The 26,141-nt window shown below is 39.5% G+C and overlaps 2 protein-coding genes across 19 annotated transcripts in view; one reads left to right on the top strand and one right to left on the bottom strand.

Moving 5' to 3' along the window:
* The window catches only part of ZNF292 (zinc finger protein 292), a 61,084-nt gene extending 39,844 nt beyond the window's left edge, over nucleotides 1-21,240 (top strand). Inside the window, exons 5-8 of one of the 2 annotated variants that reach the window (XM_080584435.1) lie at nucleotides 5,014-5,216; nucleotides 8,084-8,220; nucleotides 9,885-10,026; nucleotides 11,696-21,240. In XM_080584435.1, the coding sequence (XP_080440561.1) occupies nucleotides 5,014-5,216; nucleotides 8,084-8,220; nucleotides 9,885-10,026; nucleotides 11,696-18,880 (7,667 nt within the window). In that variant the 3' untranslated portion in view covers nucleotides 18,881-21,240. Of the gene's footprint in view, nucleotides 1-5,013; nucleotides 5,217-8,083; nucleotides 8,221-9,884; nucleotides 10,027-11,695 lie in introns of those variants that run through there. The other variant, XM_080584436.1, reaches the window with a different exon arrangement.
* Nucleotides 21,241-21,415: 175 nt separating this feature from the next.
* GJB7 (gap junction protein beta 7) overlaps nucleotides 21,416-26,141 on the bottom strand; it is a 38,014-nt gene continuing 33,288 nt past the window's right edge. For all 17 annotated transcript variants that reach the window (XM_080584468.1, XM_080584469.1, XM_080584478.1 and 14 more), the window contains one exon: nucleotides 21,416-26,118. In XM_080584468.1, coding sequence (XP_080440594.1) covers nucleotides 25,297-26,091 — 795 coding nt within the window. In that variant the 5' untranslated portion in view covers nucleotides 26,092-26,118 and the 3' untranslated portion in view covers nucleotides 21,416-25,296. The remainder of the gene's footprint in view (nucleotides 26,119-26,141) is intronic.

Below are 26,141 nucleotides of genomic sequence, written 5' to 3'. Positions count from 1 at the left end.
CTGTCTCCTGTGCCTTTAAAGAATGTCTCTCACATTCTGAGTTTTGGCTATGTAGCACCATACATACATATAATCTCTAACGTGGACGCTTCAGAGATCACCCAGAGTTGCATGAACCCATTGGGTCATGATGATAGCGAAGTACCAGTGTTCTCATACAACATTTCAGAGATCCCTTGTGAATGTGTTGCTAACATTCTTTACTGTGGACCACCACTCAACCAGTTACCACTGACCTCAGGTAATGGGAGTAACCAGTCCCAGCACCAAAGCAGGAAGAAATTGGGAGATATATACTAGACGTGAAAATATAATCTCATCGACATCATTAAATTCAAGATGACTGGACCTGTCACTACTTCAGGTTTCAACTGCAAGGCTATTTCTTTTTAATTGTGATTGCATCAGAATGCTGATGAACAACCGGTGTTACATCTGGAGCGAGGAATTTTTCATGTTTTCCTGCTTCATTATCTTACTAGGTTTCTTTCCCTAACCAGTTCAATATTAATTCTTCACATGATAGTGGGTCTTTTGTCTTACTGCCTCCTGAACTACCGTTTTAATTTTGAATGAACTACTGATTTTAATTTCAGGTCAGTACTGATTTCTGATCTTGAATTGAAACTGATCTGAATTCATGACAACCAGAATTTAGCTTTCTTGAAGTTGTATGCCTAATCTGGTCAGTCTTAATGCTTAGTATCCCAAAGACTGAAAACTGAAGTATGGCTAAGTATTTTGAGTTATGTGATAACCTGTACAATGGTAAAAATGCTCTACTATTACACTTCCACTACCAGTTTCTGCCAGTGTGGCTTGTGCTCTTCAGCATGACCCTCTTTCCATGCTAGAGGTTGTCATTTCCTTGCAGTGATAATCAAATCCTCCAAAACCTAAGCCTGTGCTCTCATTGGTGTCGCCTCATCTGGTACAGAGGGTGAGTGGAAGAACTGTCCAGAGGAAAATGATCTGAGATAACAGTACAAAAAATGAGGCGGCTGCATTTATTTTACCTCATTCTGATTATCCTTAGAGATTTAAAGCTTGATGTCAAGAATTAAGTTATTGAATTTTTCATAGGTTTAAATGTAGCAGGCAGACTTCTGAAGTATAGCCCACTGAAGAGATGTTCAAGGACACAACCATCACTATTCGGAGAACATCAAGGTGGATAAAGGGCAGGCTAGAATTTAAATAGCCAGCATGGAACTATTTTGAGTAATCAGAGCGCAGCTACCAGAAGTCAAATGATACCAACAGCATCACTTAAAATTAAAAAAAAAAAAGTGTTTTCATCCTGGGTATATGCAAAGCGGCCACCTGGAACTTCTACCCTTTCACCAGTGTGCCCTCGTAGAGGCATCCTGGATTGGTGCTGCATTCAGCAGAATTGTGCTGAGATGTTGTTTGCACGAAGGATTCTGAGACTCAGCTCCAGGTAATTAACAAAGCATCAAGTACAGATTAGTCACCCACAGTGTGAACGCACGTATGGACTAACTCTTGAAGGTGACTAAAAAGGTTACGTCCTAGTAACTGAAGTTCTTCGAGATGGATAGTTCTCAAGTACGTTCACCTCCTGCCTTCATCCTTCTTGGCCAGAGCGAAGTTGAGAAGAAATAAAGGTCTTTGGTAGATCGACTTATATCTACTCAAGAATCGGCAAAGCGTAGGACAGTAGGATTATGAGTGGTTTGAGTAAGGCAGAAATTTATTGCTTTGTGTTCCAGAAGTCTTCCAGTCAGCCAAAATGTGACATACATGTGGACTGTCCACCGTGGAGAACTTATTACTACAAAACCATCCTCACAGCTGTTGTGCTCTTGTGTGCTACTAATCTCAGGATTACCTTTTTTTTTTTAATTTGTGTATGGTATAAGCATTACCTGTAATTAAAGCTCATAGTAGTTCTTGTGGACTTGCTGTAGAATCACTTGCTAGTACGACCTGAGACAGCAGCTGTGGGATGCAAGGGAATAATGGGGAAATTATCTAAAAGGTTAGATTCCAGTATCTCCAGGTTTGCCAGAGTTCCCAGATCAGAGTACCATCTGTCGGATGTCACCTGCTTGTCTTTTTTCTTCTCGTATTAACTGTATATTTTAAATGAATTTTGCATGTGACTTGTACAAACAAGTTTGTGAATTTCAATGAACAGTGCACAGAAACAGCATTTAATAATTCTTCAAAGAATGATGCTATCATTAAACTGTCATTCTTACTAAATACTTCAAGTTTTGTACTCACAAAGATTAACTGCCTTGACCTGTAAAGATGTAAAGCAAAGTGTTTCTATGAAGTTATATTTGTTACTAGCAATTTGTCTGCAATAACTTTTAAAAAAGGCGACATACTGTAAAACACACTTATAAAATGCAAAAAAAAATTCCGGGAACAAATAAAATAAATCCAGGAACAAATAAAATCTTACACTTCAGGCTGCTCACCACCATGTACTTATTCCCTCAACCTTGGTACCATCTTTTGTCTTTAAACACACTATGTAGTTCAGTTACGAAATAAATATAATTAAAACTTGTATTTTGAGTGAGCTGTCAAACGTTAAATGTAATGATTATAATCAGTTGGATTAGAATAAAGACTTAAGAGCTAATATGTAGCTTTAACCCTGAGGTCTTCCTGTATCTTGTTGAGGAGATAACAGAAAATGTTCTGATGATTATGTAAGGTAAGCTAACTGAAGCAGTAAACACTAAAGGAAAGGATTACTGAGGATTAGTAGATGGAACAAAGTCTCTAAAATATTAAGTGTAGTAATTAAATCAGAATGAAACGTCCTGCGTTACCAACGTAGCTTAAAGTCTCTAAGGTCTTCCTGTATTGTGTTACAGAAATAAGGTAAAATGTTCCAGTGTTATTCCAAGCAGACTAGCTGACAGTAAACACTGTGCATGAAAGGATTACTGGTTCTACCTGGTAGGAGGAAGAGCAGAGCTAAACCTATCAGATGTAATTAATCAGTAGGTCAGGTGTGGGTTGACAAGAGTGTGAACGTTTGTAATAAGGTACTGGAAATGACACTGAAGGAACGTTTCTTGTGCTGTTTAAAACAGAAAACAGAAATGTCCTATAATAAACACAAAAATGGCTACCATCTATCAATTGTCTGTTGTGTGCTGTGTAGTCTTACTTTGTTCCTGCATGGATTAAAAAACTGGCTATATCTCCATTGACAGAGAGAGGGGAAGAAAGAAGTCTTACTTGACTGAATATTCTTACACATCCGTGAGCCCTGGATGATCATTTGTCATAGTGCGCAGGAATCCTGAACAAATAACTACCAAGTTGGTTGAGATAATTCAACCAGAAATCTTAATGCATAAAAATAATGATGGGGTGTAGCAGGCCTGCTTTTTGCAAAAGGCAGTATTTCCTGCCCTAAAATTCTGTGCACTAAAATGATTAAACAAAAAAAAAAATGGTTGACCTAATTTTGATTGCAAGATAGTATTTTAGTAATATCCTGTATGAGCAGCTAGAAGAAGGAGAAACCATGAGCTAAAATGAAAGACAGTCATGAATCAAAAGCTAACTAGGATGGGAAGAAGTAAAGAATAAAAGATGATCTTTTCTTCCTTTCAGTAAACCTCATGTTCAGTGTACTAATATTCCAAATACTAGACTGAGTTAATCAATTTTACAGATGCTGGAATTATTTAATCATTTCATCAAGACCAAACAGGACATTGGAAATCAAGAGAATATAATAAATTAGGTGAATGGGCTACGTGATTCAAGTGAAATTCAATGCAAGTAAATTCAGGAGAATATAATGAATGTTTCTATCAATATGTATCAGAAAATGAGCATTGCAAATGCCCAGAAGGTTTCAGGAAGGGGTGATGCAAATACTCAAAGGCTGGAAAAAATCCCATTTAGTAAAGACCAAGAGTTTACCCCAACATTAAGAGAATATCCTGAGTTGTGTATTTTTCACAAAAGAGTGGTACAGAGGAGGTATTTAGGGAAAGCATGTATTCATTGTTGTTTAAAAGATTGTTTCATTAAATTAAGATATGGAAAATTGAAAAAAAATTTATGCAGTACATAACTGGCTTATGGAAATAGTTGTCACGGGGTAGTGGTTGATGTCAAAAGGATTAAATAAAACTGATTGTGTCTATCTAAATTAAATAATTAGTTTTAAATTTTTTGGAAGTAATATTATATCTCATGCTTCAGAGCTCAAGTAATTTTGATCTTGAAGACCTTGATGGCACCTGAGATGTATTCATAAGAGTTGGAACAACCCATGCTCTGTGCTCTCCTTTTCTGTAGGATTCTTAAGTCTTCCACGGAAGCACTTAGCTTTGGATTGTATGAGCAGCACACTGGAGTTTTAACTCTGGTAGCAGAGTATCTACAGGATATAGTTGAATGAAATCTAGCCCTTTGTGTCTCTTTGAATTTTAACCTATACACAGTCAAATGTATGCATCCAAGACATGCCTCTTTTTGTAAGAAACCTGGCTGAAAAACTTAAGAGAATTTGACTGCATTGTGTAAGTGCTTAACATGAAGTATTTAACAGCATTTCAGAGAATTTCAGATAATTTGTCACCTTTATCCTTCTATCAAGGTCTTTAAAAGGCAACTTTTAGCAATGGCATGGCACAAAAGCATGAAGAAGGATGTGAGAGCAGGGACTTTCTGTTGTCTTTCTGGAGAACTATAATTAAATGGTACCTAATCATTTTAATTTTTATATGCTTTCTAAATCTGTTTTGTGTGCAGCTGTTTACCGAGAAATTAGAATGAATTAGAACCTGCAGGTAGATAAAAAGTCTGCTGTAGCAGGGAGTCCTTGTAATAAATAAACAAGTACAGTTTATTTTTCGGATTTTCTATTGTCTGTGCTTCGTACCTTTTGTACCTGTTACGATTTGCATAGAATTTCTGGGCTAACCACAAATGAGTAAATGTTATCTGTTAATTCTGTAATCTGCTATGAAACGTGTATGTAACATTCTGGCTTGTTTTTCTTTGAAGTGAATGAATTTTTAGTGTTTGAAGGCCCTGTCCTGCTGGATATGCGTATTAAGCACCTAATGAAAACAAAGCAATTAATGCAAGCTACTGCCCTGGCAAAACTGTGCTCTGATCATCCAGAAATTAGTGCAAAAGGCAATTTCAAGCAAACCTACCTGGTCTGTCTTTGTTCAGGATCACCAAATGAAAAGCTAATGGAAGAAGTAAGTAAAAAAATAAAGAACTTTTTCTTAGACTTATTTCTTTAATAATAATAAAATCACTAGTTATAGTTAGGCTGCTTTTTATGTAGAAGATGTTTTGTTTTAAAATATGATCTAACATACTTTGGATGTTCTGCTTTTCTTTGTGTTTAAGGCACTTCTAAACTGATTAGTAATAATTCTTGATTGGAACACTTGTGGAAGTGCAGTATTAGGTCACTAGAAGGCATTTTCTGCCTCTGCCACAATGTTATGTTTAATTTTGCGTACAGTATTTTAAATCTGTACCTCAGTTCCTGTTACTAAAGTGGAGATAATGATTTTTCTACTCTTACCGATCTAACTGTAACTTTCTGAATAATATCTAGCATGTCGAACGGAGCCCTTTAGGTGCTACTTTACATTCTTTCTCTGAATTGAACGGTTTTGACCCAAGTACCCATGTCAGGAAATCACAATTTACTTCTAATAGGAGGTGAAATTGAAGGTGAAATCAGATATTTGATCTGGTTTGAAATATAAAATTCTTCTCATTTTAAATGCAAAAGTCAAAAAAGAGATGACAGCTTTGCTATTTTGCATCCTTTCAGGTGACATCTCCATTTCTCACTCGACCCCAAAATTTTACTGGAGCTTTTTTTTTTTTTTTCCCTTCTTAAAGGAAAACTAACTTCAGTTGTCAGGGTTTTTTTGTCTGTCTGCATCTCTTTGCTGTTTTTTGTCTCTATCATCTTTTATGTTAATAATAAGTATTAAGCATGTTGAAATTGGTCTTAAAGGGATGAAAATTATGCAATGATTAGAGTTGGAAGAGCTTCATACCCGAGATATAGACTAAATTCTAAGATGACAGCATCTCCCTGGGCATGTTCTTCTGACGGAGGTAGGATTGGTCTTACACTCCCACCTCTGGCTGCAGGGGGCCATTTCAGAACAGGCTCAGTAATCCCAGCAGGAACTCCATAGGAGAGGCTATGACAGGACTGTACTTGTGTTAGCGTACTAAACTTGGAATGTGTGACCCTGCAAACATGCTTCCTTCATTACTCAGCCCTGCCACGCTCCCAGAGCAGAGTGGGCTCAGTCAGTGAATGAATCGTGAATCCTGTGGATGAACAGAAGGGGTAGCCTTGTCTCTTAGGATGTCATAACACACAGAAGAGTTAGACTGAGGCATCCCAGATAACCTAATGCAGGTATTTCCAAACCGTGGCTTGCTTAGCTTGGATTGCTTTGCTTTGCTTTTACTAATTGTTTTGGGAAGTTCATATGTTACAAACAGAAGGCAGGTACACTATTAACATGTCAAGGTGGGCTTCTGAACTTGAAAGGGCTAATGCCCTTCCATAGCGTGAGAATGGTAGGAGAAAATGGAAATTCAAGGTAAATACAAAGAAGCACAGATCACTCTGAAACACTACGGAGCTTTTGATATCAACTCAGGCAGAAAAGTAGCATTTGTAGTCATTTTCAGCTTAAATTAGATTAATAGCTTGCTAAAAAATGTGGAGAATTCAAATCTGCACGACGTTGAAGTGCTTAGACTGACAGACTTGGTGGCTCAATCTGCACAGACTGTTGCTGGAAGCTGGGTCCCATATTAATCCTGAGAGGCTGGAAAAACATTTCAGGGAAAAAAAAACCACATCCTTTTATTTTTAAAACCAGCTTCGTGTATTCTTCCCTAAGCTTTTAACTGAGGGTCTCTGTCTGAGAGAGGGTGCTGCGTGAAGCAGACCTTCAGTCTGAATTGGTATGACAATTACGTTTATCCATCCTCTCTGAGGTTTTGAGAGAAACAGTTTTCTTTAGAAGATGAATTTGAGATTCTTAAGCCTCAGATGATGTTCAGCGAAGAGTTATTAGCAGATTTACAGTGTTAATTTAGAGGAAAAAAATGAGTTGCTGTACTCTTCAGAATTGTAGCTTAATTGCTGGGGAAAAATAGCTAGATAACCATCATGCCGAACCAAGCTGGGCTGTCACCATATCCAAAGTACTAAAGTATCTTGTTATTTGGGTTGGGGCTTTTGTTTCTTGCTTTGGGATTTCTTGTGATTACTCAAAAGAGACTTTCAGTAGTGCTGTTGGAATGGCCAAGTTGTATTTCAGCTGCCAACATCGAAGAATAAATACCAGCATGTCCTGCCAGATGTGCTAATTGATGTAATCAAATCTGTCTGCTGAGAATCAAAATAGACAGTAGTAGTTACAACAGCGATGCTGATTCATTATTGATGCAATTGTCTAGTACTACCGAGTGACTGGTTTTTGCTTTGTTTTGGTATGAAACTAAGTGCTTACATTGTGGTTTAAATTATGTGCAGACTGCAGTATTCTTGTAGGAAAGTATTCGGTTGATCTGCTTCTTACTGTGTAGCTTCCCTTTTTTATCTTTGATTTTTAAAAAATACTGGAATGTTCACGTTAAACTTCATTTATCGACCATGTATTCAAACAGTAGTGACATCAGTGACTGGGTTAGAACTCCAGGTAATAGTAGTCTTTTTGTGTTAGGCTGCAATTTAATGTTCTAAATCTGCTTATTATTACATTTACCATATGCATGTAGTATGTATGAAAAACTAATGCTGTACTTCAAAACGTTTAAGTAACTGGGACAGTAGACATAAGACTCATGTCTTTGAGAAACAAGTTTGTATTCACTTCAGAAAAAAAAGTTTTTCTCTTAGCATAATGAATTTTGGTGCTGTCTAGAAACACTCTGATTTGCTTTCAAGCGTGTCTCAGTTTGATAGTTAACTGTCCACCAAGTTCTAAATTGTCTTTCTGTAAAGGTTTAGATTCATGTATGTCTGTAAATGAAACCACTTGCTTAGTCTTGGTCTTGTTTTCTTTCCTCTCAGATTGCAGAAGTAGATTGCAAAGATGCTCTAGAAATGATCTGTAACCTAGAATCTGATGGAGATGAAAAAAGTGCTCTAATTTTATGTGCAGCATTTTTGTCTCGCCAGCTGCAGCAAGGAGAGATGTACTGTGCCTGGTGAGTTTGGATATTGTTTTATGTGTAATGCAACAACAAAAAAATATTTTGGGAAGATAGAACTGATGTTTAAGCCATAGGTTAACATTCTTTATCTGATAAAATCTGAGCTAAACAGGAAGGAGATAATGCTGTTGGAAAGTTTAAATAAAAAAAAAAAAAAAAAGCTTGGAGAGGAGAAGGCTTCAGGTAGATCTTATAGCAACTTCGCAATACCTGAAGGGGGCCTACAGGAGGCTGTTGAGGGACTCTTTGTCAGGGAGTGTAAGGAGAGGACAAGGAGTAATGGTTTTAAACTAAAAGAGGGTAGGGTTAGATTAGATGTTAGGAAGAAATTTTTTACTCAGAGGGTGGTGAGGCCCTGGCACAGGTTGCCCAGAGAAGCTGTGGATGCCCCATCCCTGGAGGTGTTCAAGGCCAGGCTGGATGGGGCTTTGGGCAACCTGGTCTGGTGGGAGGTGTCCCTGCCCATACCAAGGGAGTTGGAATTAAATGACCTCTAAGGTCACTTAAAATCCAATCCAGTCTATGACTAAAGAAAAAAAAAAAAAAGATTTTGATAAGATTAGCTTCCGTTATGGGAGGTTGAAGGCTGTACTGTATGAGGAGGCATTAACAAATACTAGTAGCTGACTAATCATTTTTCTTGATGATAATCTTGTGTTGTAGAAATGAGGAATTTAATATCTGCCGGCAGCTAGTCAGCATTATGATGAATTTAACGCTTAAGTACTTTTCCCTTCTGTCCTTATTTCATAACACAATATTTCTTCCTCTGTCAAACTTCTGGAAAAGGAGGTGCTGTTCACTCTATAACTCTATAACTGGAGTAAATAGCTAGATGAAAATATTTATTGATATTAGGGCTTGCTTTCAGTGATGTGGGAACAAATAACTGGTCTTTGTTGGCAGATACTGGAGCTGCTACTCTGAGCTCCCATCTGCTAACAGCGTGGTTGTGCTTCCAAACCTGTACAGTTCCTGAAGGATTTTCTATGATCTGTTTGTGCACCTCTTTTCCTTGTGCAGCAGCAGTAGAGCATCTGTTAATGCAGGGTTTTGCATTAACAGATAATACTGAAGTTCTGGGGGTTACACCATTCTATGATACTAAACGCTCTTTGCTATTTGCACCGAAGGAGGGCCTATTATTTAGGAAATGTGTAATGTCAGGGGTGAAGTAGTGAGTTAATGTAGATACAGTATTACTGTTTGTCTTTTCTGACTAATTTCTCACTAAATCACAGTAAAATTCAGCTCTTAGAGCAGATCAAGAAAAATGTTGGTACCACAGAGAAAAGCCATCCTCTTATAGCTGTTATTACTAAGAATAAAGAAGGATAAAATTCCACTTAGTAAAGAATAAACTACTTTGCAAGATGTTTTTCAAGACAACATCGTGAGTCTGCAAATTCTGTAGCATAATATGTGGCATTACTGCTTTTCTTCTGATCTGTTCTTCTGGAATTGAGTCATTGTGATAGTTTTGAAAGTTAAGTATTAATCATGTGAGTATAAAAGCTTTTCTCTATAAGATAAGGTGTGAATAAATTCATATTTTTATTTTCCCAAACACAAAATAGATACTGTTCTCAACCTTGCATTTCTTCTGATCAGATTAGTGGTTGTGTTGCTGGCCTTGAAATATTGTTCTCTTGTTCTAGGGAACTGACTCTTTTCTGGAGTAAACTGCAGCAAAGGGTAGAGCCTTCTATTCAAGTGTATCTAGAGAGATGTCGTCAACTTTCTGTGTTAACTAAGACTGTTTATCACATTTTCTTCCTGATTAAAGTAATTAATTCAGAGGTAAGGACACTCCTGAAAGAATATTTTGATGGGACTTTAAACGGAACTGTAAGCAGGAAAATTAATCATAGCTGCTTTTAGACATGCAGTCTCTTTGTATAGAATCAGCTGTGGAGCAATCATAACTGGTTTTAGGAAAGACCATAGCAACCTCCTTGCGTAGGTAAACTCTGAGTTGATTCATTTTAAATCATTAGAACTCATTGTTCCTTTGGAATGAAAAAAAAAAAAAAGTGGGAATAAACAAAAGATCTGGATGCCACGACTGAGATGAAATAAAATGTAAAGGTGAAGTTGTAGAATTCTGCAGTTGTCTGTATTCTCTAAGCTATTTTCTTTTGCCAGGTCCTAATATTCCCCTTCATTATTTTCCATATTTCAAATATTTTAAAAGATGGAGACTAAATGAAGGCTCTATATTAATATATAAGATAATTGTCAAAAAAGGAAAAAAAAATCAGTGTCCCACAAAGAATACAGTTTGTTTGGATAAATGCAGTACTTACCTTTTGTGGACTTAGATCCAGTGTTGCATTAAAAACTCAGTTCATATATCTCAGTTTTTATCTCATTTTCCTAGTTTCCTATCAGTAGTTGCATTATTTCATGTTTATAGCTAAGTTTAACTCTTCCAAAAGTTTTCAGTTGGGGGATTTCTTTAATTCTATATAGTCTAAGTATGAAAATTGCTTTTTTCCTTTTGCAATGTTCTGGCGTGGCTAATCATGGGCTTCTAATCTTAAAGATGATTTTCCTCAAGACCTGAACTAAATTGGAGTGGGGGGAGATGATTTTTGCAAAGGCTTGTGATGTTAAGAGCTGTCTGCTCCATGCCATACTGATTTTTCCCTAGTGAACTGTAGGTTATTTTACTGATGTCTGAAATTTGAGACCATATGGGTAGTAGACCTGTGCATTCATAAATTCACTTGACTTTATTCTCATGTATACTGTGGCCTCTCTATGCATCCTTGGCAGCATAGAGGAAGTGTAAAGCGAACATAAATGTAATTTTCTCTGCTGGAGGGTATAAATGAGAACAGGCTATCTACATGAGCTTTGAAACATCTAAATGATGAAACATTTAACTATGCTTATTAGTTTCAGTTGGAATGAACCCTTGTGTTCAGTTACAGTCAGTTGATTTTGAAGTGGTATAATCTTTAAAAACAAAAATAAACCCTTACACCTTAAAGAATTTCCAAATTACAGAGCTTTTTGAAAATCTTAAGCTTCTCTTACTGTAGCTGTAGCACTTTTTATCATTTAATTCTACCCAGTCTTAACTTAGTGCTCCGTAGAAGCGTATCTCAAATAACTGTATCACAACTGGCAGGTTTTATTTCATGGAAAAGTCTCAGCATTGCTCTAATATAAACTGAACACCTCTACCATACAAGCCAAAAGTCATCAAACTAGGCAGAGCATAAAACTGATAAGTATTTTAGTTGTATGAAAACTTTCACTGTTTTTAGCAGCATGAAGACAAATGGCATAACTTAAAGAATAGCATCTAAAGATAAACCACTATGTTTCTTAAATTAAAAAGTATTCTATAAGCTCCAAGTGTATTTCCCTGACACTGAGGATTGAATAATGATACCTTTTATTTACAAATATAAGAAGAGTTATGATAAGCTGACTTACTAAGTTTAATCTTGCTTTACAGATTGATGGTGCTGGACTTGCAACCTGCATTGAATTGTGCGTGAAAGCCTTGCGCTTGGAATCCAGTGAAAATACAGATGTCAAGATATCTATTTGCAAGACTATCTCCTGTCTGCTTCCAGATGATCTGGAGGTTAAACGTGCTTGTCAGCTGAGTGAATTTCTTCTCGAACCCACTGTGGATGCATATTATGCTGTTGAAATGCTATATAATCAGCCTGACCAGAAGTACGATGAAGAGAATCTTCCAATACCAAATTCCTTGCGCTGTGAGCTCTTACTTGTACTGAAAACTCAGTGGCCTTTTGATCCCGAATTCTGGGACTGGAAAACTCTAAAGCGTCAGTGTCTGGCATTGATGGGAGAGGAGGCATCGATCGTGTCATCAATAGACGAACTTAACGACAGCGAAGTTTATGAGAAGGTTGAGGACTGTCAAGAAGAGACTAAAGAAACTTCTGTGAATGGGCTTGCTGGTAGTTTTGATGAAGCTACAAGCCTTCTTAAGGGTATCAGAGATGAAAAGCAGAAAAAGAGAGAAATTAAAAAACTCAGAGAGAGGGGTTTCATATCAGCTAGATTTAGGAATTGGCAAGCTTATATGCAGTATTGTGTGTTATGCGACAAAGAATTCCTAGGTCATAGAATAGTTAGGCACGCGCAGAAACATTATAAAGATGGAATTTACAGTTGCCCTATTTGTGCCCAAAATTTTAATTCTAAAGAAAACTTTGTTCCCCATGTAACTTTGCATGTTAAAAAATCCAGCAAAGAGAGACTGGCTGCTATGAAACCACTGAGAAGATTGGGAAGGCCTCCAAAAGTAGCAACTGCCAATGAGAATCAGAAAACTGATTCTGTATCCAAACAGGAGCAGCGACCCATTAAAAAGAACAGTCTCTATTCAACAGACTTCATTGTGTTCAATGATAATGACGGCTCCGATGATGAAAATGATGACAAAGATAAACCTTATGTACCAGAGATAGTGCCAGTTCAAAAGCCACTACCTGTTAATGAATTTACTTGCCCTGTAACATTTTGCAAAAAAGGCTTTAAGTATTTTAAAAATCTAATAGCACATGCAAAGGGGCATAAAGATAATGAGGAAGCTAAGCGTTTTCTTGAAATGCAAAGCAAAAAAGTGATTTGCCAGTACTGTAGGCGACATTTTGTAAGTGTTACTCACCTGAATGATCATTTACAAATGCACTGTGGCAGCAAGCCTTACATCTGCATACAGATGAAATGTAAGGCTGGTTTCAACAGTTACGCTGAGCTGCTGACTCACAGGAAGGAGCATCAAGTCTTCAGAGCAAAGTGTATGTTTCCTAAATGTGGCAGAGTGTTTTCTGAAGCCTATTTACTGTATGATCACGAAGCACAACACTATAATACCTATACCTGCAAATTCACAGGCTGTGGAAAAGTGTACCGTTCCCAGAACGAACTGGAAAAGCACATTGAAGATCACAACAAACAGCCTGAAAAAGTGCAACAGCCCGAAGGCCAGACTAATCCATCTGATCTTGGTCAACCTTGTAATGCTAATGAAAGTACTGTTGGAGTTGCTGTTAAAGAGGAGTTGACATCTGCTCCAGCTGACAACCGTAGTGGTTTTACTGAAGGAGAAAATGTCTGGAATCCAATCAAAGCAGAACCCGTAGGGAATGAAAGTGTAAGTGCACCTGCAACTGTTCTGCGGCAGAGTGATTCCTTGCCAAATGCTGGTCCAGAGCAGTCTGCTGCAGGTTCAGTGAAGACAGAAGTAGCAGCTCCAGCAAGCAGTGTTAAGGTGCCTGCTGTTAACCAGAAGGTCCGAGAAAACTTTGTAAAAAGAGGTAAATTGGCTGCTACTGCCAGTAAAGTAGATACCACTAAACCTGGAGCCCAGCAATTGTGCACACCAGTTGATTCTTGTCTTCCAGTTTTCCAAGAGAGAAAGGAAGAGAATTGTCTCAGTCAGTCCCAGAACATTCAAAATATTTCTGTGAGTTCAGACACACTAAAACCAGAAGCCCTTGAATCCAAAAGCTTAGAAAGGCAAGTGAGCATTGTAAATCCCTTCAGCGTGCAGAATCAGGCAGGATACCGAAACAGTGTACCCATTTCCAAGCTTGAAATTGAAGACAGTATTAAAGCTGCAGCTAATCTATATAATCTGCCTCTAAAAACTTTAGAAAGTATTACGTTTATTCCATCACAGCCTAGCATAAATAGCTCTGTAGTTCCAGCTGCGTCACCAGCAGCCCCAGTTCAGAAATTTAATTGTCAGGTCGAGGGGTGCACTCGAACATACAACTCATCACAGAGCATTGGCAAGCATATGAAGGCAGCACACCCCGATCAATATGCTGCTTTTAAAATGCAACGTAAAAATAAGAAACCACGGAAATCCAGCAATTTACCAAATGTGGCAAATGATGGGAAGATCGTCTATCTGATGCCACCACAAGCAGGCAATCCCAGTGGTGCTGCTTTTACTGCACAGAACAAAACCAATTTGAATCCCACCTGTTCCAGTCAAGTGCAGCATGCCTCAAGTACGCTGTTCCCAACCCACTTAGAAAATCTGGCTAATCCTATGCTGCCTGTAGTGGAAAGCGTCATGAATCCAAGTTTGTCTACTCGTATTAAAAGTGAGCCTGAAAGTGTTTTGTGTTCGCAAATGGAAAATCTGTCTGGAGCAACTTTACCTTCCCAGTTGGACGATCTGGCAAAAACAGTTATGCCTCTGAATATTGATGGTGGTTCAGATCCTTTTCTTCCTTTGCCCGCAGAAAATGGTCCTATGTCTCTCTTTCCTTCACCAGCAGAGAATGCCCCAACTTCAGTCTTCTCACAACTGGAAAATAATTCAAGTAACTTTTCGTCTCAACTAGAAGGAAACACTAGTTCTGCTTTCCCAAAAGAAGAAACTGTTGATCAACTGTTTCCCTCGCGAGTGAGTAATGAAAATACTTTTAATGAAACTGGTTCTCAACATCCAGCTTCAGAAAAGGTAAAAAAGGACCGTGGCCGGGGTCCAAATGGGAAAGAAAGGAAGCCAAAACATAATAAGCGGGCAAAATGGCCAGCAATAATTAGGGACGGCAAATTTATCTGTAGTAGGTGCTTCAGAGTTTTTACTAATCCTAGATCACTTGGTGGTCACTTATCCAAAAGGTCTTACTGTAAGCCTCTGGAAGGGTCAGAAATCTCTGCGGAAGCTCTGCAGGCTAATGGACAGTCTTTGCTTGCCAGTATGATTCTTTCCTCAAATTCATTAAGCTTGCAGCAGCCCCAGGAGTCAGCCTTCAATCCAGAATCGTGTTTTAAGGATCCATCGTTCCTGCAGTTGCTTGCAGCTGAAAATCGTTCCACAGCCTTATTGCAGACTATGTTTCCGCGGGCCAATGTGACTAACTTTAATACCGGTGGAAATGAGGAAGGGAATCAAATTATAAAACAAGCCTTGGAAACTGCAGGCATCTCAAGTACCTTTGATAACACAGAAGTACTTCCACATGTAGTTACAACAAGTTGTGTCACTGGTACAACGCAAATAAATGCAGCTGTTCTCCCCAATTCAACCGCGTCACCTCTGTTGCAGACAGTCTGCAACCCCAGTACCCTGCTAACAGACCAAAACAGGACCCTCAATGCCAAAATACCTGCAATAAATGAGTGCAAGAGTTTGCCTGGTTTTGCGACAGATGACTCAATGCTAAAGACAGTTGAAAATGGCTTATGTTCTAGCTCACTTCCTAATGCTGTTGCAGCAGCACAAACCTTTGCAGGGAACACTTCACGAATTTCAGTTATAAATAGTCCCAATAATTCAGGATCGAGTAACTCAAATAAGAAGGGAACCAGTGCTTCAAAGAGGAAGAGGAAAGCAACTACACCCTTGCTTGCTCCTAACATAGCACAGAAAGTAGCAGTAAATAATGTAACAACAATGGGACTCCTAACCAAAAGCACTGACGGAAATGTGCAAATACAGGGAGATAATTTTCAGTCCAACTTGCTGGCAAATTGCGACTCTCAAGCAGCAGTGGAAAATCTCACACAGAAACTTGGTAATGCTGACAATCAATTATTCATGGCCAGTATCAAAGAGAACTTCAAAACAAATCTTGAGACTCATACAACATTAGCAGTAAAAACTGAAAATGGGGATTCCCAAATGGTGGCTGTAAATTCGTGTGCGCAGACAAATTCGGAGGAACAAATTTCAGAAGACAACGTTATCCAGAATTTTGAAAAAACCCTTGAAATAATTAAAACTGCCATGAACTCACAGATACTCGAGGTGAAAACAGAATTTCAGGATGCTGGCACTGCTTCAGGACAGAACTTGCAAGTAAGTAATGCACAGACTTCTTCAGGAAATTCTTCAAATAGTGTAGTGTTACCCACTCACGCACAGTTTGCAGTGCATGCAGGCAGTGCCGCTACTGCAAAGAGCAACTCTACTCAGTCTGAAACATCTCAAAAAGATGATACTCAAATACTGGAAATTTTGGAGGGCTTGCAAAAACTGAAACTAGAAAATGACTCATCCATCCAGGTCTCTGAGAGTGTTTCCCAGTGTCCTCCAGCAGATACACTAGCACCAGCAGTTCCTGTTGTATCAACTGAAAGTAAGCCCCTGGTCCAGACAGCTTCAGAGACAAGTCACATTCACTTTAGTGATAAAGTTAATAAGCCTTTTGTATGTCAGGACCAAGGCTGCAATTACAGTGCTATGACAAAAGATGCATTGTTTAAACACTATGGCAAGGTTCATCAGTACACTGCAGAAATGATACTCGAAATTAAGAAACATCAACTGAAGTATGCTCCTTTTAAATGTGTTGTCGCTAGCTGTCCAAAAACATTCACAAGAAACTCTAACCTCCGAGCGCACTGCCAGCTTGTACATCATTTTACAACAGAGGAGATGGTAAAATTAAAAATCAAAAGGCCTTATGGCAGAAGATCTCAAAATGAAACTGCAAACGCAGCCCCGCGCCCTGTTGAAATAAAAAATGTGCAGACACTAATAATAGAAAACAAAACTCCAGCTCCGTTGGTCAAAGAAGCTCAGATAAAGGAAGCTGTAGAGCCTGTGAAGGTCTTAGAAAAATTACTACCAGAAAAAAGTATTCCTGAAAGACTGGAAAAACCTCCCCAGGTGGTTTCCGTTCAGCCTGAGCAGCCTAACGCAGGTGCTTTTGGTAATACCCAGGCACAGTCAAAAGTACGCAAAGTTAGGAGGCACAGGAAGGAAAAAGAGGAGAGAAAACGTCGGAAGCCCGTAGCAAAGTCTCTGGAGTTTCCTACCAGATACAGTCCTTACAGACCGTACCGATGCGTCCATCAGGGCTGCTTCGCGGCGTTTACGATTCAGCAAAACCTAATTCTTCATTACCAAGCTGTGCACAAGTCAGACCTTCCTGCCTTCTCTGCTGAAGTGGAGGAGGAGAACGAGCCGGGTAAGGAGGACCGCGAAGAGGCTGAAACCAAACCCACTGTCAGGGAATTCAGGTGTGAGGTGAATGACTGCTCTCGAATATTCCAGGAGGTTACAAGCTTGATACAGCATTACATGAAGCTTCATAACATGACCCCTGAGGAAATCAGAAGCATGAAAGCAGCTCCAGAGGTGGGAAGGTTTTCTTGTGATCAGTCTCAATGTAAGTCCTCGTTTACAGCGTATTTTAACTACATTATACATCTTGAGACAGAACATGGTGTTAAGATAAGGCCAAACAAGGTAGAAGATGATGGCGTATTCAAGTGTGACTGTGAAGGCTGCGACCGTATTTATGCTACTAGATCTAACCTCCTAAGGCATATTTTTAATAAACATAATGACAGGCATAAAGATCACCTAATAAGACCCAGGAGACTGACGCCAGGTCAGGAAAACATCTCCAGCAAAGCAAATCAGGAGAAACCATTGAAGTCCAAACAGAGAGGATTGAAAAACAGATCAGGAAAAGAAAGTAGGCTGTCGGTGAAAACAAAACGAAAGAAAAACGTTAACTTAGAAAACAAAAACTCAAAAGGAATGCAAATTCAAGAAAATAAGGCTTATTCACTGAAACGTGGAAAGCACGTGTATTCAATAAAGGCAAGAAATGATGCCTTATTGGAATGTACGAGCAGGTTTCTAACTCAGTACCCGTGTATGATAAAGGGATGTTCATCTGTGGTTACGAGTGAAAGTAACATCATAAGGCATTACAAATGTCACAAATTGTCCAAGGCATTTACTTCACAACACAGAAATCTTCTTATTGTATCTAAAAAGCACTCTGTGTCACCAGTAAAGGAAACACCTTGTGAGCAAGAGGAGACTGATAAAAAAAGCGACGTGAAAGAGGCAGAACCGACTTCGACTTCGTTAGCAAGCAATAATGATTCAAGCACATCTACGTTACCACAAAATGAAAGTGAAAAAGGTGAGAAGGACGAGGTGGACGAACTGACAGAACTCTTCATTACTAAACTGATTAATGAGGATTGTTCAAGTGCTGAAAACCAAGCAAAAATCTCTTCCAGTGTAAATAGTGACTCGCAGGAGACCAACTCCTGCCCGTCAGAGAAGCAAAAATCGAACAACTTAAAGAGAGCAAGCAAAGAGAAAAATGTGTCTCAGAGTAAGAGGAGGAGAGCTGAAAAAACAGAGGAAGTACCGCCAGTTGAAGTGAGTAGCACGCATAGGGAGGAAGAGACTGCTGTCGCTATTCAAACAGCTGAAGAGCAACCTGCAGCTTTCGACTGGAGTTCATTTAAGCCAATGGGTTTTGAAGTTTCCTTCCTCAAGTTCCTTGAAGAGTCTGCTGTGAAGCAAAAGAAAAACACTGAAAGAGACTACCATGGCAGCGGAACCAAAAAAGGATCTCATTCAAACTTACGAAAATCTAACGAGAAGACCTCCCTAGCAAGTAATAATGTCACTTGGTCATGTTCTGAAACTGAAACCCTTGTACAGTTTGCCAATCCATCACAGCTTCAGTGTAGTGAAAATGTAAAAATCGTTTTAGACAAGGCTCTTAAAGACTGCACTGAGCGCGTGTTGAAGCAACTTCAGGAAATGAGACCTACCGTCAGCTTGAGAAAACTTGATGGACATTGGGAGAATAATCCAGACGTTACAGCTGCAAAAGAAACTACTATGGGTAACGAGGAAGGGGAATCAAAACTGAAAACCTAGTGTGTGTATCCGTGGTCTGTAATAAAATTTATTTTGAATAGGAAGCCATCAAGCATGCTAGTAACTGTGGAGCTCTTTTTATTTTGAAGTGATCTAATCTAGCAAAAAACATGGCATCAGTCATGTAAATTTCTTATTTGTTTTTATCCCTATGGGACTTGAAGAACAGACTAATTGCTTCAGCTTTGTAAATACTTGATCAAAACCTCAACTTTCTATCAAATTGTCCTTTCCATGAACTAAATCTTTGTGAATTGTCTGTGATTGGTATCTTTCACCAGGTCACTGCTCATGTATAACAGTACTCTTTATTTGTAGATACATTTTTTTTGTATATATTTATTATTGTAAATCATTTGCTGCCACCAGCAGTCTGTAAGTCTAAACTATTAAATGACACATTTATATTCGGAATTTTAATTTGTAACTAAGTGATAAAGTTTTTAAAACTGTCCTTTAATCATTTTAAATTAAGACCTTTTGAACTAAAGCTAGGTAAGTCTGCCATATCCAGTTTATTTTGCATAAAGCATTTATTTACAGGAGAGGAGCTGGATAAGATAACATTTCATAGGTTAAACGTACTGACACACTCATTTTTGTAAATTTAACATCCAGTATCTATGGATGATACTCATATGTAGTTAACTCATAAATATAGTTTTCTTATAGCTACATTTTTCATTGCTTTTAATTGGATACAAAGCATTTATGATTCCATAATAAAAATGGAAATGTGAATAAAAATAGTTTGCTACATTGGAGATTTAAAACAATATTTGGTATTAAAGAATCCGTTGTGAATGTGATAGAAAATTAGTAGTGTGGAGCAGTGTATATATTTGAGGTGGTGATTTGTGAAGTAGCCCAGTATTGCCTTAAATAAAATCACATTTCATTTCTTGTTTTATACATGTGATCTTATAAAGGTTATTTTTGTTTCTGTAACTTAGATTGGTGTATAGTTTAATTTTTGTTAAAAAACAAAAGAAAGAAGAAAAAAACCTTCAGAAACCGTTTCTGTAAATAGTGGGTTTATAAAACAGATGGTTTATTTTGATAATACCACTTTGGTATCTATCTATAAAACGCGTGAGTCCTTATGCCATACCGTTAAAAACTGAATAAACGAGGCACTTTCTGAAAGGGAAGTGAGGTTGTGATCTTACAGATAACCGAGGTGCTTGTGCTCTGTTGATGGCACGAGCTCTCCCTGCACTCCTTTTCCTCTCACTGGCTGCGCTCAGCAGCACTTCTGCCACCTCTGTGTTTTCCACACTGGGAGGAGCCCTGGAAGCAGCGCCGCGCGTAGCAAGCACCTGGGTTTGGAGTGATTTCTCTGTTTGCTGCTGACTGAAACGACAGGTGTCCAGTTGGCTGAGTAACCAAAAGAGCGAAGGCGGTAGTGGGAGCTGTCGGTATCCAGGAATCTGCCGTGGTGTTTTTAGGACAGGATTATGCTTAACTCCCGTGGGACAAGACAGCTGGATTATGCGGTACCAAAAATTTTACTTGGATTATTCTCGTTACTGGATGTGACCTACCTTCAGTAATATAAAATAGTCTCTATCTTGGGAGGGATCGGCTTGCTTTTTTTCTATAAACTTGTCTTGCCGTGTAATGCTTTGCATTAAATGCTACACTTCGTTGCTTTTAAGCTATTCACCTGGATTCCTTGACAGTTGACTTTCATACCAGTTCAGAGGGCACATTCCTACAACAACACGAAGTGACTTGTTTGGAGAGTGAAAATTACATATGAAAAAGCGGAAAGGCGGCAGCGTTTCAGCCTCGGGAGTAGCTCCTGTTTCTCGGTGCTAACTTGCTCGCCTTCCCACAAAGCACAGGCTTCCTTTTGAGCAGGGCCTGTTTACTCTGCAACTTTCAGTCCCTCTTGAGTGACTGACCTGCTAGCTCCGTCAAGTCAGTAAATCAGAAGTGCCATCTGAGAACGATAGAGGTGAAACAAATGCTTGGGTTTTCTCTCTAGGAGAGATGGTTGTAGGCACACGGTCTTCTGGAGCGGGCTCCTGCTGGATGGCAGCAGCTGGGTTGTGGAGAGGAGAGGATCTGCAGGGAGGAGAGGGCAGAGCACCTCCAGAGAGGGATCCAGGAGCCTCTCGTGAGACCTGCTGCTGTCAGGTGGTTGGCTGGGCACTGTCGACAGACCTCACAATTGTTAATTTTTTAGATCTGTTAATTCCTTTTTGTGTTATGTAAGTAAAATACTTCCAACCGTAACATTCCCGGTTATAGTTACTGCATCATTTGCACTTTTTAGCCTGAGAATAGCATAAAACTATTTAGGTACATAGTGTTATACTACAATGCTATTAAAAAAAAAAAAAAAGGAAAAAAAATCCAATGTCATAAACATCCAGGAAGTAATTTCTGATCTGAATTTCTGAGAATTAAATTTTTAACATTCTCTTACTCTTAGCCCGATTAATCCACACTTCTGAGGACCAATATAGCCAGTTTCAACAGAGCCAGTGCCCTTCGTGGCACATTCCCTGTTAGACAGGTACTGACAGCCTGTTCAACAGGCTAGTATGGTATTTTTTTTTCCTTTTTTTTTTTAAATATATATGTATACTTTTAACAGGGACTGAAGGGAGGGTTTGGTTTAAGATGTCAAGGACTGCAGAGGGTACTGTAGTTTGGTAAAGCCACCTACAAAAGTTCCTGATGAAATAAATTTCTTCGGTGCTTGCATCTAGGCCTTCACCGTGAGTGATGTATCACGCCTCCTGCTCGAGCATGCCGACAGCCCCTCGGGGCCCCGTGGGCCTTACCCCTGCCCGTGGGACAGGACAGGGCTCCGGGGGTGGCCGAGCCCAGCCCCACTGACCCCTCATCAGCCTGTGGGGTGCCCAGAGCGTTCCCTTCTTCCCCCTTGCCTCCTCCCTCCCTCCCCATCTCTCTTCGCCCCTCTCCATCCCTGTTTCTTGCTGCCTCTCTTCTTCCCCTCTCTCTGTCCTTCTCCAACCTCTTCCTCTCTCCTTACCTCTCTTGCTCTCTCCTTCCCCCTTCCTTCTCCTTTCCTTCCATCCTCTGTGAACTGTGGTATTTGAGCCAAGATACGTTCTTTAAAACCTCTTGTCACCAGCCGGCCTGTGCTGACTGAAACAGAAGCTGTTGCCAATGGGGAAACAACCGAATCAGAGTCTGGATGCAGAGTACGGTCTGTTTTGTGATCTAAAGACATCTTTTAATGGGCAATTAGCCTCTCTTGTGGTTAACTGCGTTCCTAAAAAGAAATTCTGAAACTGTCTGAGCCCTAATCGAGTGCAGTGGGTTGGTCCTCGCGTGTTTTGGGATGGCCGTCCTTGACAGGAGAGGACTGTTGATCCTTGACCATTCTGCAGGCACGTCCTGCCCACGGCTGTTAGGTGGTCAGGAAGAGACGCTTTTAAGAAACACCAAAAGCAGATTTCAGCTCAGGTAAGGAGAAGCAGGTGGCTGTACTCTCACAGATGGTTTCTGTGCCGCAGGAGGCCCTGGGTCGGGGTCCCACCTGCACGGGCACCAGGCCCCGGGGGAGCCACGGGGCGTGCGGAGGCTGTGGGTACCAGAGCCGGGCACAGAGGGGGAATTACCAGCAAAGAGGGAAGTATTTTTTTCCCCCATGACTTTTTCTAAGCTTCTCTCTCACGAGACAAGATTTCTTGGGTTTTAAAGAACACCAGGGTTTACAAAAGGTTTGGATCTTTTCAATGTTTGCGGAGAAGTTTTAAAACATGCATGAGGTAAATATTTCTGTATGAATGTGTGTGGAGGGGTTGTGGTATTTTTCCATTACAGTAAGGGCTGAGGTCAGCTTCGTACCAGTTGCTGTGTGTTAAAAGGAGACAGTTCTTCTAGCCTTTAAAAAGAAAGAAATACAGCATTTGAATGGAAAAAAAAAAAAACAGGCATTTTTATCTGGGTAGCATGGAAGTTTGATATATGAGGGGAAAAAAAATGCCCTTTTAGTTTAGGCTTCGAGTCTACAAACTCATTTGAACCAAAAATGCAAATATGAATGACTTCAGAGATGGGTAGATGAGGAAGATTTAACCTAGAGAGGAAGCAAGGTAAAGGTGATAAAGGTGGGGAAGGGGCTGGGGTAGGAAAGGAACCAGTAAAAGACCAAATGCTGGACAAGAGAGAGGCTTCAGAAAGTTCCTGTGCTCGTGTTAAGTAAAATCTGGCAGAGTTGCCTTGTGTGATGCTCGTTTCCTTTACATTAATGGCTCTGCTAAATACTTCTCTAATTTTGCAGCAGATGATGCAAAAGCCACTTGGCTGTTTGCTACCAGGGAGTCAGGGCTTACGCAGTTGGTCCGTAATAGTTTTTCAGAATAAAGTGGTTTAGATGAGAAATAATTTCTAGTTGTATCAAACCTGAAATATCCTCCAAGACTTGAAACGCTATGATCTGGAATATAATTTATCATTTCGTGATTGTTGAGGATAGGAATTAGCGAGAATTAAAAACTTGTATATGCATTAAAAAAAAAGTTATTGTATCACATGAAAATTTTTGGTCTAAGCAGGAAGTTCTGGCCAGCTGCAGAGTTTGGAGGGATGCTCTGAAGCCCTGCAGGCCCTGACTTAACGTATTTTTTATATTAGAAGATATAACAAATTTAATCAGGAACCTGTTAGCTAAGCTGCGTTTGCTTCTTTTGCTCTCAAATAAACCCTGCTTTAAAAAGTAAAGAGCTTTTTCATTAATGTGCTATCTTTAAATCTGTCCTCGATAATTACAAAATACTCTTTATGGCAGCATTTTTCATTTTGATAGTGTTGTCATTGTCTTAAGAAATGCACTAGGGTACAAAAAGGATAAGATAATTTTGGTTTCCTTTCTCAGTTACTGAAACGGTGGCAGTACCGGTTACAAGGAGCAGATCAGCAATGGTTTTGCTTCACGCAGTGCTTGATGGAGTTTGTGCAGTAGTTGTAAAAGACATTGTAATTGCATGCCTCTCCTGAGCCATTCTGCGTATGTAGAGACCTAGCAGAAAGTGTTTGGAGCTGTAAAGCACGTTGTCTCGATAGACACACTGCTACCACGCCGTGCGAGATGTAAAACTTTAACTGGCCGCAAGCTGGCAAGCTAGTATCTGGCACGCTGCTGTCGGTAAGTTCAGCAGAGGCAATTGTATTTTCACCTCTTATAAAATCAAATTTATCGTAGAAAGAAAAAAAGAAAAAGAAAAAGACAACTCACATGAGCTTGAAAATCATGGTCAAAAGTACATAATTTTTTCAATAATTCCTAAAGTTAATTCTGTAACTGCTGTCCCAATACTCATAAAATTAATGCTTTGTAACCACAGCTGGAGTTTCTGGAGTGAAAAAACAGTTAATGTGCTTTCACTACTGTTTCCTCCTCTTTATCCTGGAATGAAATCAGTTCCACATCCTGGCAGCTCTGTTTATTGCAGGCAGCCTTTTCTCTAAAAGCGTGTGTTTTGATCAGACTCAGCACTGATGTCAGGTCTTTGATCACAGCAAAGGAAGGAGAACACTAGCCTGAAAAAAGTCTTTTTAGGCATTGATTTCTATCATCTCCAAACCTTGAGTTCAAAAGAAGACTTATTTCTGTTCCTTTCCTGTTAGCCCATGTTATACCCGTAACAAAGAGCAGTGATGCGTAGTGTTCAAGAGATGTTCTGAAATTTAGGGGGGCAATAAGTCATTATTGTCTACTTCGTTTCCACAGGAGGCTGTGAGTGTCTTTAGATTTCCCATGTTCTTCAACAGCAGGTATCTGCTGAAGGGAGCGGTGGTATTTTCAGCCCTACCAAAGGGACCAGGTTTCGGGCTACTGAATGCTAAGACCACTGGCCCACGTTTTGTTATATTGCACAGTCTACATTTTTCTGCCTGGATCCTAGAGAATTGTGGAAGATTTTTTTCCCTTACCCACCGCAGCCACTGGGGCAGACGACGTGTGTGGTGGCTGGGGAGCTGCTCAGTGTGGGTGATCAGGAGTTAAATCCACATGCCAGGATGTTAAATCCAGGTTCTATAATAATAATGGTATCTTAATTCCAGGTTCTTCCATCTCTGGATATAAAAATCCCCTTTTTGCTTGTAACAAAGCAGTTCTGTATAATATGCAAAACACATTTGTTTGAGCAATTGTTTCAGTATGATTTATCATAAACATTTGTGTATATTATTAAAACTCCATGGAATTTTCAGGTCTCTTCACCTTTTGTTTCAACATGAACAGATCTAGGTAATTCTATGCATGACATACATAATGCAAGTGGATTTATTCGCTTGTATAACGGAGGGAGGGAACTAACAGAGGAAAAACACTTCCTAGATAACTCTCCTTTCACTTCTGCGAAGCACTGATCGGAACAGAGCAATTCACGAGATACAGTTTGTGTAATAGGAAGGTGTTGTCCGACCTTTCAAGTCAGTGGGGAGATTTTTTCGTGTCCACCTTCTGCATTCAGAGGCAAGGACAGGGAGCTGTCATGGACTGGTCCTGCAGCTGCTGCTCTCCTGTGACTGATGGTTCCTGATTTGTGGCAATCGCTTGTTGAGCCTCGATGTTTCTTGGTGTACCTCTTCAGATAACACTTCACAGAGTATTTGCAAATGAGGTAACTCAGTTCACTTAAATTTAATACAATGCACAGACATGAAGTTGCCACCAGAAAATAGAGGAAAATCATCTTCTCAGTTGGTTTAGAAATATAGCAGTCAACAGTATTAGGACATGGTCTCACGTCGCATTTGACGAGATGTGGTATTTTGAATCCATTGTACAATTTATAAAACAGAATGAGAAAAACTATTTCAAATCCTGTTTTTAAAACAAGACTGATAAGGTAAGTGCACAGCAATCCACCATCTATCTCACCTGGACTTTTGTAAAGTTTCTGGTTGTGCTTTTTTTCTCTGTTCTCTCGATAAGCAACATGGAAAACAACCAAGAGCGAAGGGGTGGAGACCAGGATTAACTGCAAAGCCCAGAGCCTGATGTGAGAGACAGGGAAAAAATGGTCAAAGCAAACATTTTCACAGCCAGGCTGCTTGATGTTGCATTCAAATTCATCGTGTTCGTATTTCCAGATGTTTTCTGCAGCCGCAACATAAACCAGCAAGCGGAATATGAACACAACTGCTACCCAGATTCTTCCAATTCCTGTCGAATATTTATTCACTCCACTCAGCAGGTCACGCAGGAATGCCCAGCTCATGTTTCTCCTCGGGGAAGGAAGGAAATGCTGTATAAAAGAAGCACAAGATC

The sequence above is a fragment of the Anser brachyrhynchus genome (genome assembly GCF_964034855.1).
Source record: "Anser brachyrhynchus genome assembly, chromosome: 3".
NCBI classification, from domain to species: Eukaryota; Metazoa; Chordata; class Aves; order Anseriformes; family Anatidae; genus Anser; species Anser brachyrhynchus.
Note: the sequence above shows the minus strand (reverse complement) of the source record. Positions and strands in the feature narration are given on the sequence as shown.